Source organism: Eulemur rufifrons, chromosome 30, assembly GCF_041146395.1.
Source record: "Eulemur rufifrons isolate Redbay chromosome 30, OSU_ERuf_1, whole genome shotgun sequence".
Lineage (NCBI taxonomy): Eukaryota > Metazoa > Chordata > Mammalia > Primates > Lemuridae > Eulemur > Eulemur rufifrons.
This window is the reverse complement of record NC_091012.1, coordinates 81,685,583-81,701,026: the sequence shown is the minus strand read 5'-3', so window position 1 is coordinate 81,701,026 and position 15,444 is coordinate 81,685,583. Positions and strand designations below refer to the sequence as shown.

The 15,444-nt window shown below is 34.0% G+C and overlaps 1 protein-coding gene across 1 annotated transcript in view; it reads right to left on the bottom strand.

Annotated features, from left to right (window-relative positions):
* HDX (highly divergent homeobox) overlaps positions 1–15,444 on the bottom strand; it is a 168,881-nt gene that overhangs the window by 27,461 nt on the left and 125,976 nt on the right. Inside the window, exon 5 of the mRNA XM_069463959.1 lies at positions 2,021–2,228. Coding sequence (XP_069320060.1) covers positions 2,021–2,228 — 208 coding nt within the window. The remainder of the gene's footprint in view (positions 1–2,020; positions 2,229–15,444) is intronic.

Genomic DNA, 15,444 nt, shown 5'->3' with positions numbered 1-15,444 from the left:
TTCTTTCAATGGCTCCCTTTTTCCCTCCAGCCCCTAAATCTGTATATTTATCAAAAAACAGACCTTGTCCATTGTCCTTTGTCATTTTACATTTTTTCACTTAACTAAATCTTCTATTTCTGTGGCTAGATATTTTTGGCCTCGATGTGGGTGACTCCCACATTTCTTCTTGTGTCTTAAGCCCTGTTCTGAGTTCCAGACCCATATTATCCAAAGGCCTGCTAGAGAGCTCTAAATCAGATGATGGATACGCTAATTACCCTGAATTGATTAATTCACATTGTATGCCTGTATCAAAACATCACATGTACCCTATAAACATATACAACTATTATGTGCCCATACTAATTTAAAAATAAAAAAATAAAAATAAACAAAATGCAATACATGTAAAAGCTGAATTCACCTTACTACAATATCTTATCAGTCTAATGCAATGACAATTAAAATCTTGACTGGATTTTGGGGAGGGATATTGGGGAAAGGTATGACTAAAAAATTCTAAAGAATCAGTGAGCTACAAGAGGTAAGAAGAATAATGAAAGCCCTATCAGATATTCAGACATTTTTAAAGCCACATTTTTAAATAATAAGATTAATGTAATATAATAGGAAGTCTAGAATTTGATCCACATGTGTATGTCTGCACATATATATTTTTATATGTATGCATGCATATTTATATATGTATATTTGATATAAAACTACATTTAAACTCACTGGAAAAAAGATGGATTATTCAACAAATAGTGTAGGGACAACTGGTTAACCATTTGGAAAAATAAAATTAGATATTTTCTTCACACATGTTACAGCAAAATAAATTCTGCGTGAAATAATATCAAATTGTAAAAATGAAACCACAAGGATACCAGAGGCAAATGTAAGGGTATATAATTGTAGTATAAGGAAGAACTTTGTAATCATGACACCAAAATCAGAAGCCATAAAGGAAAGTATTGGTAGATTTGACAACATAAAAATTACAAACAAAAATTCTGACATCAGAAAACATCATAAACAAAATTAAAAGGCAAACAATAAACGGGAAAATATAGTGTTAATATCCTAAATAGGGCTGGGTAAAACAAAAGGAAAATAGGAAAATGCATTATTCTTTCTCAGTTTCTCAATTACAGATGCAAAATGTCTACATATGATTCCAGTTATATAAAATGCCCAGAAAAGACAAATTTATATGGTCAGAAAGAGTTGGGAGGGGGAATAGACTGCAAATGGGCTCAATGGAGTTATTGGATTGATGAAAATGATCTAAAATTGGATTTTAGTGATGGTGATGATTGTACAACTCTACAAAATTTACTAAAAATCATTCAATTCTACATTTACAATAGATAAATTTTATGACATGTAAATTAAACCTTTATAAAAGTGTTAATAAAAAAGGTGTCAGAAGGGAATTATTTCTATACTTTAAGACAAATGAAATATACTGATCATGGACAAAAGGTATATCTCCATGATATTATTTGAATTCTCATTTAGGGAAACATTGAGAGGTATTATAAAGATGATCCAGTCTAATTTCCTTTTGCAGATAAGGAAACTAAGCCCAATAAATTAAATATTTTGCCTAAAGTCACATAATCAGCTAGTGGAAAAACTAGGAGTTGCACCCAGGTTGCCTGGCTACTAACCTAGTGTTCATCACATTTTGTCATACTTACTTTCATTACAATGTGTTTATAATGCTTTAAGCTAAATTGACTAGAATTACAATAAAATAAAAATAAGCATTTATTATAATTAATTACAATGTATATATTGTTGTAACCAAAATTTCTAAATGTGGGAGATTATTATTGTGGTAGATGAATGTTCCTTGTGATGCATTGATGTGGCAGATTGTTTAGGTGGTGGCATTAAAAATAAATCTATTTATATTCAAATGCTTGGCCAAGTGTTTTGAAGACTAGATTTGAAGTGCAGTGAGCTGAAAAGCAGGTAAGAAAATGCAACAAATTTATAAAGGCTATTAGGAGGTTCAGCATATAAGTACCTTGAGAGCTTCCTTCAGACAAACAGATGGATACTTCATCATTTCTGTCATTATCCTCTCCCACTTCAGGCCCAGCTTCCTCTCCTGGTGTGAGTGCAGACAAAGAACCCAACTCTGGCTGCTCAGAGAAATCAGCAGGGCCTCCTCTTGGAGGTGGAACTTCAATCCCCATTAAACGATATTTCCTTCTTCGATTCCCAATCCAAGTCTTTATAAGAGAAATACAAGAGGAAGTTTTGTAAACACAGAAAACTCAGAAGTTCTGGCCATTAAAATAATGAATGGATGCTGCATAAATTATGATTAAAAAGAATAAATAAGTACATAGAATAATAAAATTTTATGTCAATAAGCTAAAATAAAAATAATTATGCTTTTAATTCTGAAAATTTAGTTTACAATTGACACATAATTGTATTTATTTATGGGGTACAGTGTGAGGTTTCAACACATGAACACATTGTATTATAATCAAATCAGATAAAAAATCAATTCAGGGTAGTTAGCATTTCAATCATCTCAAACTTTTATCATTTAATAATTATGATTTACCTTAAAATATATTATTAACAGAAACAGGGTATTTATCTAAATATTCAGACTTTCAAGCAACGTGAAGTTTATTACAGATCACTTTTGGTTTTGTTTTCATTCTGTTTTGTTTTTGGAGAAAACAATTCAACAAACCTTTCAGAAGAAAAATGAATTTGCTCCTTTTGAAATGGAACCAGGCATATAGATATAACTATAGTTCATATAACAATTCCAATTTTGCTCTTCCTAGGTGAAAATGTGCCCTCTATTAACTTTGGATCCATATAGTTACCTTTGTATTTCAAGTATTCCAAAATTTCATTTTATTGGATTTAGAATCAATTTTTAGAACTTTTAATATTAAAACAATTTTAGAGTCACAGAAGTTTCAAGGATAGATCTTGTGTATTCTTTATTCAATTTCCTCCAGCTTACATGTTACATAAGCATAGCACAATATCAAAAGCAGGAAATTGATATTGTACAATGTATATGCATAGTTCTATGTCCCTTTATCACACCCTTTCTCTTCCACTCCTTCCCACTATCCCCAACCCCTGGCATATAAACCACTAATCTGTTTTCTACCTCTATAACTGTGGCTTTTTGAGAATACTATATAAGTGGAATCATACAGCATATAACCTTTTGAAATCAGCTTTTTTCTTTTTCTTTTTCTTTTTTTTTTTTTTTTTCCTAAGCTGCCTCCTGTCTCTGGCAGTCTGTGGTTCTAACTGCAAATGTGAGAACCCATCCAAGGACCCATCCATCCTCATGAATCACTAGAGCTGTTTGTGTTTGGAGCTTTCTTTTTTTTTTCTTTTTTTCTTAATTTCAGCATATCATGGGAGTACACAAGTTTAGGTTAGGTATATTGCCCTTGCCTCCCCCCGAATCAGCTTCAAGCCTGTCCATCCCCTAGACAGTGCGCATCGCATTCATTATGTATGTATACACCCATCCCCTCCCCCCCCACATCTGCCCGACACCCAATTAATGTTATTCCTAAATGTGCTCTTAGGTGGGTGATGATCAGTGAAACCAATTTTATGGTGAGTACAAGTTTTTTTCATTCAGCATAATTCCCTAGGGATTCATTCAAGTTGTGTGTATCAATAGTTCATTCTTTTTTATTGCTAAGCCATATTCTATGATATGTATGTATTGATTTTTTTTAACCATTTACCTGTTGAAGGACACTTGTATTGTTTCCAATTCTGGACTATTACATATCAAGCTGTTATGAACAGTAGCATATAGGTTTTTGTGCAGACATAAGTTTACTTACCTCTAGAATAGATAGACAAGAAAGAAATTTGTAGATTGTATGATTGTATGTTAAGTTTTGTGAGAAACTGCCAAAGGAATTGGCAGAGCAGCTGAGCCATTTTACATCTCTATCAGCAATGTATGAAAAGTCCAGTCTCTTGGCATTCTTGGCAACATTTAGTATTGTCAGTATATAATACATATATATATATATATATATATATATATATTAATTTTAGCTGTTCTCATAGGTATGTGTAGTGACAGCGCATCAAGTTCTTAATTTTATTTTCCTGATGGCTAGTGATGTTGAAGATCTTTCCATGTGCTTATTTGTCATCTGTATATCTTCTTCAGTGAGATGTCTCTTCATTTTCTGATTGAAGTGTTTGCTTCTATTTTGTGTTGAGTTTTGAGGGTTCTTTATATATTCTAGATATGAATTCTTTGTCATATATGTGGTTTGCAAATATTTTCTCCCAGTCTGTAGCTTTAATTTCTATCCTCTTGGTCTTTTGCAGCAAAAACTTAAAACTGCTAAAAAAATAAAGTATGTTAATTTAAAAAAGTAAAAAGTGGGTTCATTGAAAAGATCAATAAAATTGACAAACAACTAGCAAGACTGGCAAAGAATAAAAGACAGAAACACAAGTTACTATTAAGGTCATTAAATATTAAATGTCCACTTTTGAATCAAAAGTGTAGTTTATTATATCTCAAACAAGAATCAGTACAATTAACCAAAGTATGTGCCTAAACAATCAACACAGTTTTGCCATCTTAACTGTAGCTTGCTTATGCCATCAGCGAAGAAGCCTGGAGAGCAAGTGGGGGTGAAATCATGAAAGGCGTTTTCCACAGCTTGTTGAGAATTGAATATTTTTCCTTGTAAGAAGTAGTACGAAGCCTGGAAGAAGTGGTAGTCAGTTGGTGCAAGGTCTGGTGAATACAGTGGATGACAGAGAGTTTTCAAGTCCAGCTTCTGTGTATCGAGCAGCATTGGTTTTTGCGACATGTGGTCTTGCAAGAGGATTGGCCTGTCTCTATTGACCAATCTTGGCTGCTTAATCACAAGCATCCTCATCATTTTATCAAATTGGATGCAGTAGACATCCTCTGTAATCTACTGACCAGGTTTCATGAAGCTGTAGTGGATAATACCAATGTTGGACAACTAAAGAGACATCATTAGCTTTTCATGATGAATATTTGGTTTTGGACTGGGTTTCAGCATGATATCTTTTTCCAACCATTGTGCTGAATGTTTGCAATTGTCAAACAGCATCCACTTTTCATCATACATAACAATATGGTTTATAAATGTTTCACTTTCATGTCATGACAGCAAAGAAAGTAAAGCTTCGAGGTGATTTATCTGCTGACGCTCATTTAATTCATGTGATGCCATCTATCCAGCTTCTTTACCTTGCTGATTTGTTTCATATTGTCAAATATTGTTGGAATAGTAAGGTCAAACCTTGCTGCTAATTCATGCATAGGTTGCCATGGATTTGCTTCCACTACAGCTTTCAGCTCATCACTATTGTACTTGGTCTCAGGTCATGCACCCGGCTCATTTTCAAGATTAAAATCACCAGAATGGAACTTCTCAAACCATCGATATACTGTGCGTTCATTAGCCAGATCCTTCCCAAACACTTTGTTGATATTTTGAGCTGTCTGCACTGCATTAGTTCCATGATGGAACTCATATTAAAAAATAACATGAATTTTTTACTTATCCACGGTTTCACATGAATTGCTCTAAAAAAAATTTGAAAGATAATCAGCAGGTGGGAGAGAGGAGGAGGGGATGGATATATACACACATAATGTGGCAGTGCACACCATCTGGGGGATGAACATGCTTGAAGCTCTGACTCGAGTGGGGCAAGGGCAACGTATGTAACCTAAACATTTGTACCCCCATAATATGCTGAAATGAAAAAGAAAAAAAAAAAAGATAATCACAAGCCAAAACGTTCATTTGAAAAAAAAAATGAGCATATACCTTCACAATAAAAAAGTGTGAAAGTCAATTGTCAGAGATATCAACTGTCAAACTTAGTACTTACAGAAATTGGACATTCCATAGTTAACAAGCTAATAAAACAGGAATGGACCAGGCGATATTACTACAGACTTCCAAACATGAAAAGGATAACAAGGAAATATTATAAACAACTCTACACACACAAATCTGACAATTTAGGTGAAATGGACCAATTCCCTGAAAAGTACAAACAACCACAATATGAAATAGATTACTCTAATAGCCCTATAACTATTAAGAAAATTTAATTTATCATTAAAAACTTGCCCCCCAAAGAAATATCCAGGTCCCCAAAACTTTCAGCTAACAACATGCTTAATGCTGAAAATAGGATCGTTGCGCTCTAAGATCAAGAATGAAACATGATGTCCACTATTACCACTCTTATTAAACATAGTACTGGAGGTTCTAGCCTATGCAATAATAAATGGAAATAAAAGATATACAGATCAGAAAGGAAGAAATAAAACTCTCCCTATTTACAGATTACATGACAGTCTATGTCAAAAGTACCAAGGAATCTACAAAAACACTCCTACAATTAATAAATGAATTCATAAAGGTCTCAGGATACAAAATAAACACAAAAAAATCAACTTTATTTCTATATAATAAAAATTATCACATTGAAACAAATTAAAAATATAATACTATTAATATTTTCCATCATTAAAATAATCATAGTTAGGTGTAAATCTAACAAAGCACGTACAGAACTTATATGCAGAAAACTACTAAACATTTATGAAAGATATCAAAGTAGTTTTAAGTAAATGTTGAGACATTTTGTGTTCCTGGATCAGAAAACTCCACATAGTAAAGATATAAATTCCCGTCAAATTGATATACAGTTTAACATACTTCCTATCAGAATCCTAGCAAGATTTTTTTGTAGATATATACAAGATAATTCTAAAATTCATAGGGAAAGGAAATAGTATAGCAAAAACAATATTAAAGAATAATAAAGTGCTAGGAAACTATTTACCCAATTTCAAGGCTTATTATATACCTACAGTAATGAAGACCATTGGCAGAGGGCTATACATAGATGAATGGAACAGAATAGAGAACTTAGAAATAGGCTTACATGAGTATGATCAGCTTAGCTGACTTTTGACAAAGGTACAAAAGCAATACAGTGGGAGGTTAGTCTTTTTAAGAAATGATGCTTGAGCAATTGGATATTCAAAGGAAAACAAAAATGGACCAAGACCTAAATCTCACACATTATACAAAAATGAGATGAAGATGGATCATATATTTAAATATACAAAATTCAACAATAAAACTTATAGAAGATAAAACAAGGGAAAATCTTTGAGATCTAGACTTGTTGAAGAATTCTAAGAAATGGCACTAAAAGCACAATCCATAAAAGAAAAATAACTTCCTGGAATATCGATTGGGACTGCATTGAATCTATAGCTCAAGTTGGAAAGAACTGACATCTTGATAATACTGAGTCATTCTATCCATTTCCATGGAATATCTCTCCATCTATGTAGATCTTCTTTTATTTCTTTCATCAGAGTTTTGTACCTTTCTTTACACCTACTTCAGACATTGTAGTAGATTTATACCTAAGTGTTTAATTTGGGGGAAGCTAAAGTAAATGTTTATTTTTTTCCAGTTCATCTTTTTTTAAATTTCAGAATACTATGTAGGTACAAGCATTTTGGTTATATGTATTGCTTTTGCAAAGTTTGAGTCAATGTTGTAGGTGCAACCTATCACCCAAATAGTGTGCATTGTACCCGTTAGGTGTGACTATACCTATCTCCTCCTCCCGCCTCCCATTTGCTTGGTTTCCATTGAGTTTTACTTCCATAATGCATATAAGTGTTGAGCAATTAGTTCCAGTTTATTAGGGAGTACATGTGGTGTTTGTTTTTTCATTCTTGCTATATTTAGAAGAATGACTTCCAGTTCCATCAAGGTTGTTACAAAAAGTATTAGTTTACCATTTTTTATGGCCATATAGTATACACCATGGTCTACATATATCACATTTTATTAATCCACCCATGCATAGATCAACACTTGAGTTGATTCCACATCTTTACAATTGTGAATGGTGCTGCAATAAACATTCTAGTGCAAGTGTCATTTTTAGAAAATGACTTTTTTTCTGATGGGTAAATACCCACTAGAGGGATTTCTGGATCAAATGAGAGGTCTACTTTTAGTTCTTTGAGGTATCTCCATACTACTTTCAATAGAGGTTTACTAGTTTGCAGTCCCACCAACAGTGTGTAAGTGTTCCTTTCTCTCTGCATTCACACCAACATTTGCTGTTTGGGGACTTTTTGATAAAAGCCATTCTCACTGGAGTTAAGCATTTTCTCATTGTGGTTTTGATTTGCATTTCCCTGATGATTACAGATGTTGAGCATTTTTCATATGTTTATTGGCCAGTAGTATTTCTTCTTTTGAAAAGCTTCTGTTCATGTGCTTTGCCCACTTTTTAATGGGGTTGTTTGATTTTTTCTTGCTGTTCTGCTTGAGTTCTTTATAGATTCTGGTTATTAGCCCTTTATTGGATGTATAACATGTAAATATTTTCTCCCATTCTATAGGTTGTCTATTAGCACTAATGATTGTTTCCTTGGCTGTGTGAAAGCTTATTGATTTGATCAGGTCCATTTATTACTTTTTGTTGTTTCTGTGATTGCCTTTGGGGTCTTCTTCGTAAGTTCCTTGCCTAGGCTGATATCTGGAAGAGTTTATCAAACATTTTCTTCCAGAATTCTTATACATTCATGTCTTAGGTTTATGTCTGTTATTCATTGTGAATTAATTTCTGTGAGTAGCGAGAGGTGTGGATTCTCTTTCAGTCTTCTATATGTGTATATCCAATTTTCCCAGCACCGTTTATCGAATAGGGATTCTTTTCCCCAGTGTATGTTTTCCTTTGCTTCGTCAAAGATCAGATGGCAGTATGAGGATGGTTTTATATCTGAGTTCTGTGTTCTGATCCATTCGGTTCTGTCTCTGTTCTTTTGCCAGTACCATGCTACTTTGGGTACTGTAGTGTTAATATTTTGAAATAAAAAAAAAGAGTAATCCAATTTGCAAATCTGTTTTTTAATTTATAAAATTAGACAATTTAAATTTAATGCAATTATTACTGTATTAAAGCTTAAGTATATCATTTTATTTTTTGCCTTCCATTTCTTCTTTGTGTTTTTTTTCTGTTTTTGCCCTTGCAGTCCTGTGAGTTATTTGAACATATTTAGAATTCCATTTTTATTTATCTATAGAATTTTCCTGTACCCCTTGGTGTAACTTTCTAGTGGTTTATCCAGGATATTTATCTATCTGTATTATGACAGACTGTCACAAGAGGATAAAAGTCCATATTCTACACTGGGCTTCCATTGACATCCAGTGGGGGAGGGGCTTTCTTTTACTCCTGGGTGGAGTTGGGAGTCCAGGATCTCCATTAAGCCTCTTCTGATGCCACCCCAATGAGGATGGGGAAGGAATCCTCTTTACCTCCAGGTGGAGGAGGGGTGGAAGTCTTCTAATGACATAGCAGGAGAAAGGGGGAGGAAGGATTTTTAATAGTAGCTCTCCACTCTTCCTTCTCTAACACCACCCCATCAGTGAATGTTTTGGGGCATCTAGTTGTGCCCCAACCTGGTGAGGGCAGAATTCTTGGTTCTCTACTTGGCCTTTTTCTGGTAGGGGTGAAGGTGGGACTGCAGTGCTTTTCTCCATGGTGTTAGCTGGAGTAGATAGATTATTATCTAAACATTTTCTGTCTTATGAGGCTGTCCTTTTCTGGGTTCTTTGGCTGAGACACAGGGTTTTCTTGTGTCTGTTACATAATGTGTAGGGATTTTAGTTGTACTTAGTGATAAGAACAGGGGAAATCACATCTACTGTATCTTTTTTGAAGCAGCAGTCTAAAATTAATTTTATTCTCAAGTTTCTCGGGCAATTCTCATGAAGCCCATTTTATTTGGCTATAATTTGTACCCTTTCTAGTTTTGCCATTCCAATCCACAAAGTACAAGAATTCTTAAAACCTGAAGTAGTGTAGAAAACCATTAAGTAACATTTTATAATTTCAGCTGTAAATTTGATTATGATACTCTTTCTTTGTATACCAACTAGAACTTATTCTGTACAACCAACAGGCCTACATAAATGCAAAGCCACCTTAGTTACTCTCTAATGTCAATAAAAGACATCAATGAAGTTAACTTTATACTTGGTAGGATTTTTCAAAAAGTTATGCAGGGCAAACAGGAGAACTATTCAGTTAGTCCAAGAAGAATAATTATTCTTTATATTTGTTGGAGGTTATTTTCCCTTCATCTTCAGAAAATGTAATTCCTTGGTTGTATCTAGCATTCCATGCTAAAAAATGAAGGATGAAACACATGGATTTTTTTATAGACTCTCAAGTGAAAATTACCTAGTAGAAAAAATATTTATGATACTAATTTTCATAGCTTTGCTAACTTCTTCCTAGGGGAAATACTAGTTTAAAGAGTAGAATTTCATTTCAATTTCCCTTTACATTGTCTCTTTGAAAATAGATTGATAGGTTCAGAAAAAATAAAGAACTATAACTTACTAAATTTCCTTTAAATTGTCATATATTTTCCCTATTTTCTATCTGTGATTACTTTTTCAAATTGTTGATGCAGAAGCTTTTCTTTAACAATAATCCTAGCCACTGATGCTTATGAAAATGATTATATGGTCAGAAGAAGGAAGATACAGTCTTTCTAGGATGCTTCTTGCTCTTTGGGGCCATAAAAGCTGGGGAAGAGAGAAGATAAAAGAAAGAGAAACCAAATTTCTATTTATCTTCAAGATCTTTTGCATGCTTCTTGGGAGAAGTCAGTGATTATGGAATGTACAATGTTAAAGGTAAAATTATATGTAATGTGAATATTGGACGTATGTAACATTGCATAGTGAAGCTAAAATATTTCCTCTTTGGATGTTCCTCAAAACTGGAAGGAATTGGGAAAATAATGCAATGTATAAATATAGCGATAAGGGGTGTATTACATTTTTACAGAATCATGGAAGATGGAAGTAATCTTAGAAGCTTCTATGATCTGAAAATTTGTGTCCCTGCTCAAAATTAACATGTTAAAATCCTGAACCCCAAGATGACAGTATTAGGAAGTGGGGATTTTTAGAAGTGATCAGGTCATGAGGATGGATCTTTTATAAATGGGATTAGTGCCTTTATAAAAGAGATCTCAGAGAGATACTTTGCCTCGTCTTCTGTATGAGGTTACAGCTAAAAGACAGATGTTTAGTAATTGGGCTCTCATCAGACATTGAATCTACCAGCACCTTGATGCTTGACTTTTCATCCTCCAGAACTATTAGAAATAAATTTCTGTTATGTATAAGCCACCCAGCATATAGTATTTTATTATAGAAGCATGTGATAGTTAATTTTATGTGTCAACTTGACTGGGATAAGGGATACCCAGAGAGCTTGCAAATCATAATTTCTAAGTGTGTTCTTGAGGGTGTTTCTGGAAGAAATTAGTATTTGAGTAGGTTGATTGAGTAAAAAAGATTGCCCAGACTAATGTGAGTGGGTATGATACAATTCATTGAGGGCCTGAAGTTTCCATCCAGTCTTTGCATAAAAACTTCAGGAATATGGAACATACCACTCTGCAAGATTCCCCAGTCCAGTTTTTGAACAGTTTTTTTTTTTTTCAAAATGCTCTTGCTTAAACTGAATTAATATCTATTGTTTTATTCTTACAGGTATTGTTTTTGATTATTTGCTCTGGATACTCTTCACACCAAACTCCCTTTTCTATATTCCAGCTATTAAATATGTGAAGAGTATTTTTTTTTCTAAAATTAAACACTCCTACTTTAAAATATTTATGTTTCACACATTTTATCTGACCCATTTTATATGGCTCATTGTATATTGTTGAGCCTAAGAATACTGAGTTAAAGAAATTAATGCTCCCTGTATTTCTGGAGACAAGATTTGATTTCAGAAGTCAAATAAGGCCGGGCGCGGTGGCTCACGCCTGTAATCCTAGCACTCTGGGAGGCCGAGGTGGGCAGATCGTTTGAGCTCAGGAGTTCGAGACCAGCCTGAGCAAGAGCGAGACCCCATCTCTACCAAAAATAGAAAGAAATTATATGGACAGCTAAAAATATATATAGAAAAAATTAGCCGGGCATGGTGGCGCATGCCTGTAGTCCCAGCTACTCGGGAGGCTGAGACAGGAGGATCGCTTGAGCTCAGGAGTTTGAGGTTGCTGTGAGCTAGGCTGATGCCACGGCACTCACTCTAGCCTGGGCAACAGAGTGAGACTCTGTCTCAAAAAAAAAAAAAAAAAAAAGAAGTCAAATAAGGCTTTGCCTTAAAGAAAAAACAAATGTGTTAGTTCAAAAGCTGCCTCGCCTCAGGATGGCCTCTCATTGGTCAGTAACAGCTGCACTTCAAAGAGACAGCTGTAAACTGGGTCCATTGTTCTCACATGTTTTGAAAGACAAGACAGGCTTTACCTAGGACCAAAAGGTTGCCAGAGCTGACAGACAAAGACCCCCGGAGATGAGAGCTGATCAAAGAGATATGCTAATGCCCAAGCTGGACCCAGACGGGACCATGAGGTTAAAGTAATTAACACAAAGCACAGCTCATGTTGACTTCTGAGATCCTCTCTGTCTCCAAGAACACAATCACCAGAGCCAAGATGTCTCTGTTTTTTGCTAAAGTAATAGCCTTATCATAAAACTTAGAAGTTTGCCCCAAGAAGAGTTTATAACTCAACTCATTGTTCCCCTAGAGTTAAAGGATCTGTAGTAGCCTTTTAGAAGACTTTGACCCTAAACCAAACTGCCTGTTAGTATATAAATCCCATTGCCCTTGGCAACGGGAGCCTGTATCTACCCTATAAAATACCTGTGTGGAGTTTCAGTCTTGAATATATTTTTTGTGGGAAGAAATATATCCATCCGGACACCCTCCCTTTGTCTATTTTCATAAACCTTTACTTTATAAACTATATCTTTGGCTCTGAGTATTATTAATATTATTGTTATTTTATTTCTGTTTCCTACTATTTTTTCATCCTTTGTGATGACCCCTGCCTGAGAGACCTGACCGGAAAGAGAAAAACCTCTTTGTGGGATGTGTAGCTAACTCCCCGCAGCATATAGCAAGTTATTTTACCACTCTGTGCCTCAGATGCCTTATGTGAAAAATTAGAAATCTGGTTTCCAAATACTTTATTTTACTGGATAATAAATATCTCTCCAGAATTATCATAAATCTAAAAATAATACTGTATCTTTTCTACCAGAACTACTGTGTATTGACAGTGCAAACGTAATGGCTATTAAAAATGAGGAGACTCAAGCCCTGGAGATTTCTAAGTACATTTGTATTAAACAATATAAAATTATATTCCAAACTTTTATTTTAAATATATGTTATTATATATTTGTTAATCTGTATATGCTATACATAGAGGGTACACATTTCTGTTAGATATTCATTAATTCATTCCACAAATATTAATAAACATCTACTATGTACCAAACACTATTATAGTGCTGGGAATACAATGGTACACATAACAGGATGGTCTATATCCTCATGGAAAGTAAACTTATAATCTAGTAGGGGTGTAGATAACAAATAGAGAAATATAATTATAAATTTTGACCAAGTGTTATAAAGAGAAAAATACAGTTAGAATATTTAGCCACAATGAAATAATGTACTGAAATCGTTTCCAAATTTACCTGATCCTAAGAAATATTGGGGGAAGAGAAACATACAGGTTCCCAGGTCCTTTCTTGCAAATCCTGATTCAGTAGGTCTAGGCTTGGGTGAACTGTATTTTTAAGATATATCCAAGGTATTTGTTATGATAAGGAATACCCCAGTGAGGTAGAACTGGAAATAATGTTAGACTGGGAGTGAAGAGACTTGGCCTCTAGCCACTGACTGGCTGTGTGATCTTGGGTAAGCCATTGTCCAATCTGGCCTCATTATACACACACACACACACACACACACACACACTTATATAGACATGTATAAATAGATATATATACACATTTATATATATAAATACATATATGAGTGTATATATACACACACACAAGCACATAATAAAGGCACTGAACTCATTCTCAAGGTGCCCACCAGCTTTGAATCAATATCTATGATAGGTAATAGCTTGCTATATAATTGAAAAACACTGTTCTATTTAAGGACATTTCAAATCCAGCCATGTTCCTTTAAAAATTAATATAATCTAAAATATAAATATATACATCTGTTTTCTATGAAATTTGTCTTGCAAAATGTATTTCAAACAGTCAAACATGTGTTGTTCATACAAGTATGTGACCACACAAGAGTATGTTTTGCTGTAGTCCATTATAACCTAAACATAGATGGAAAGAACAGGCATTAAACTGAATTGTAGTAAGACAGGGGAGGGAACTAACTTTTACTGAGGACTTATAGTGCTTAAAACTTATTATCCACATAAACTATCTCAAAACAGCCCTCTTATATATTATGCCAATTTATTGACAACTGAAGCTCAGGGACATTAAAAAAAATTGGCCACACTAAATTACAAGTTCCTTGGGATACCTGTTTTCCCCACAGCACCTAGAAAAGTTCTGGTACATAATACTGTTCAGTTTACCTTTACTAAATAAATAAGTCAATAAATAACAGGTACTAATCTGGAAATGATGCTTCAAGTTAAAATAATGCCATCTTATGTTAAACAAACACATACACATAATTAATAATACTCAATAAGATCAAAGGAAAAATATACCAAATTTACTTCCTAGAACTCATAGAAGTATAAGATATAACAAGGAAAATTAATCTAAAATTTCTTCTTTTCTAATATATACATTTAATATAATGTATTTTCCTTTGAAGAATAATTTCACAGGGTACAGAAGTCTAGGTTGGTTTTTTTTTTTCTAAACACTTTAAATATTTTACTCCACTGTCTTCTTGAATGAATGGTTTCTAAGAAGTCTATGTAATTCTTATTTTTGCTCCCCTGTAGATGAGGTGATTGTTTCCCCCCACCCTGGCTTCTTTCAAGATTTTTTCTTTATCTTCGATTTTCTGCAGTTTGAGTATGATATGTTAGGTGTATTATTTTATTTTTGTTGTTGTTTTTGCTGCTGTTGCATTTATCCTGCTTGGTGCACTCTGGGCTTCCTGGGTCTGTGGTTTGGTGTGTGACATTATTTTGGAGAAAATTCTAACCAAATTATGGGAGGACAAAGAGAAAGGACGTATGCCTATAAGTGAAAGAATCATTGAAGAGCTCTTGAAAGAGATTTTTTTAAAAGCCTTGCATTTCATAGTTAACACCCAATAGACAGTGCCTAACACTGAAAATTCAACAAGTAGTAACATAAACAGACATGAGAAAGACTTCCGCCTAGTCCACATTTTTGTCTTCACCTTCCTCCAGAATAATAGAAGGTTTAGCTGGGCACATGGTTACCCACAGTAAAACTACAATTGCAGCTTCCTTTGAAGTTTAGTATGACCATGTGACTAATC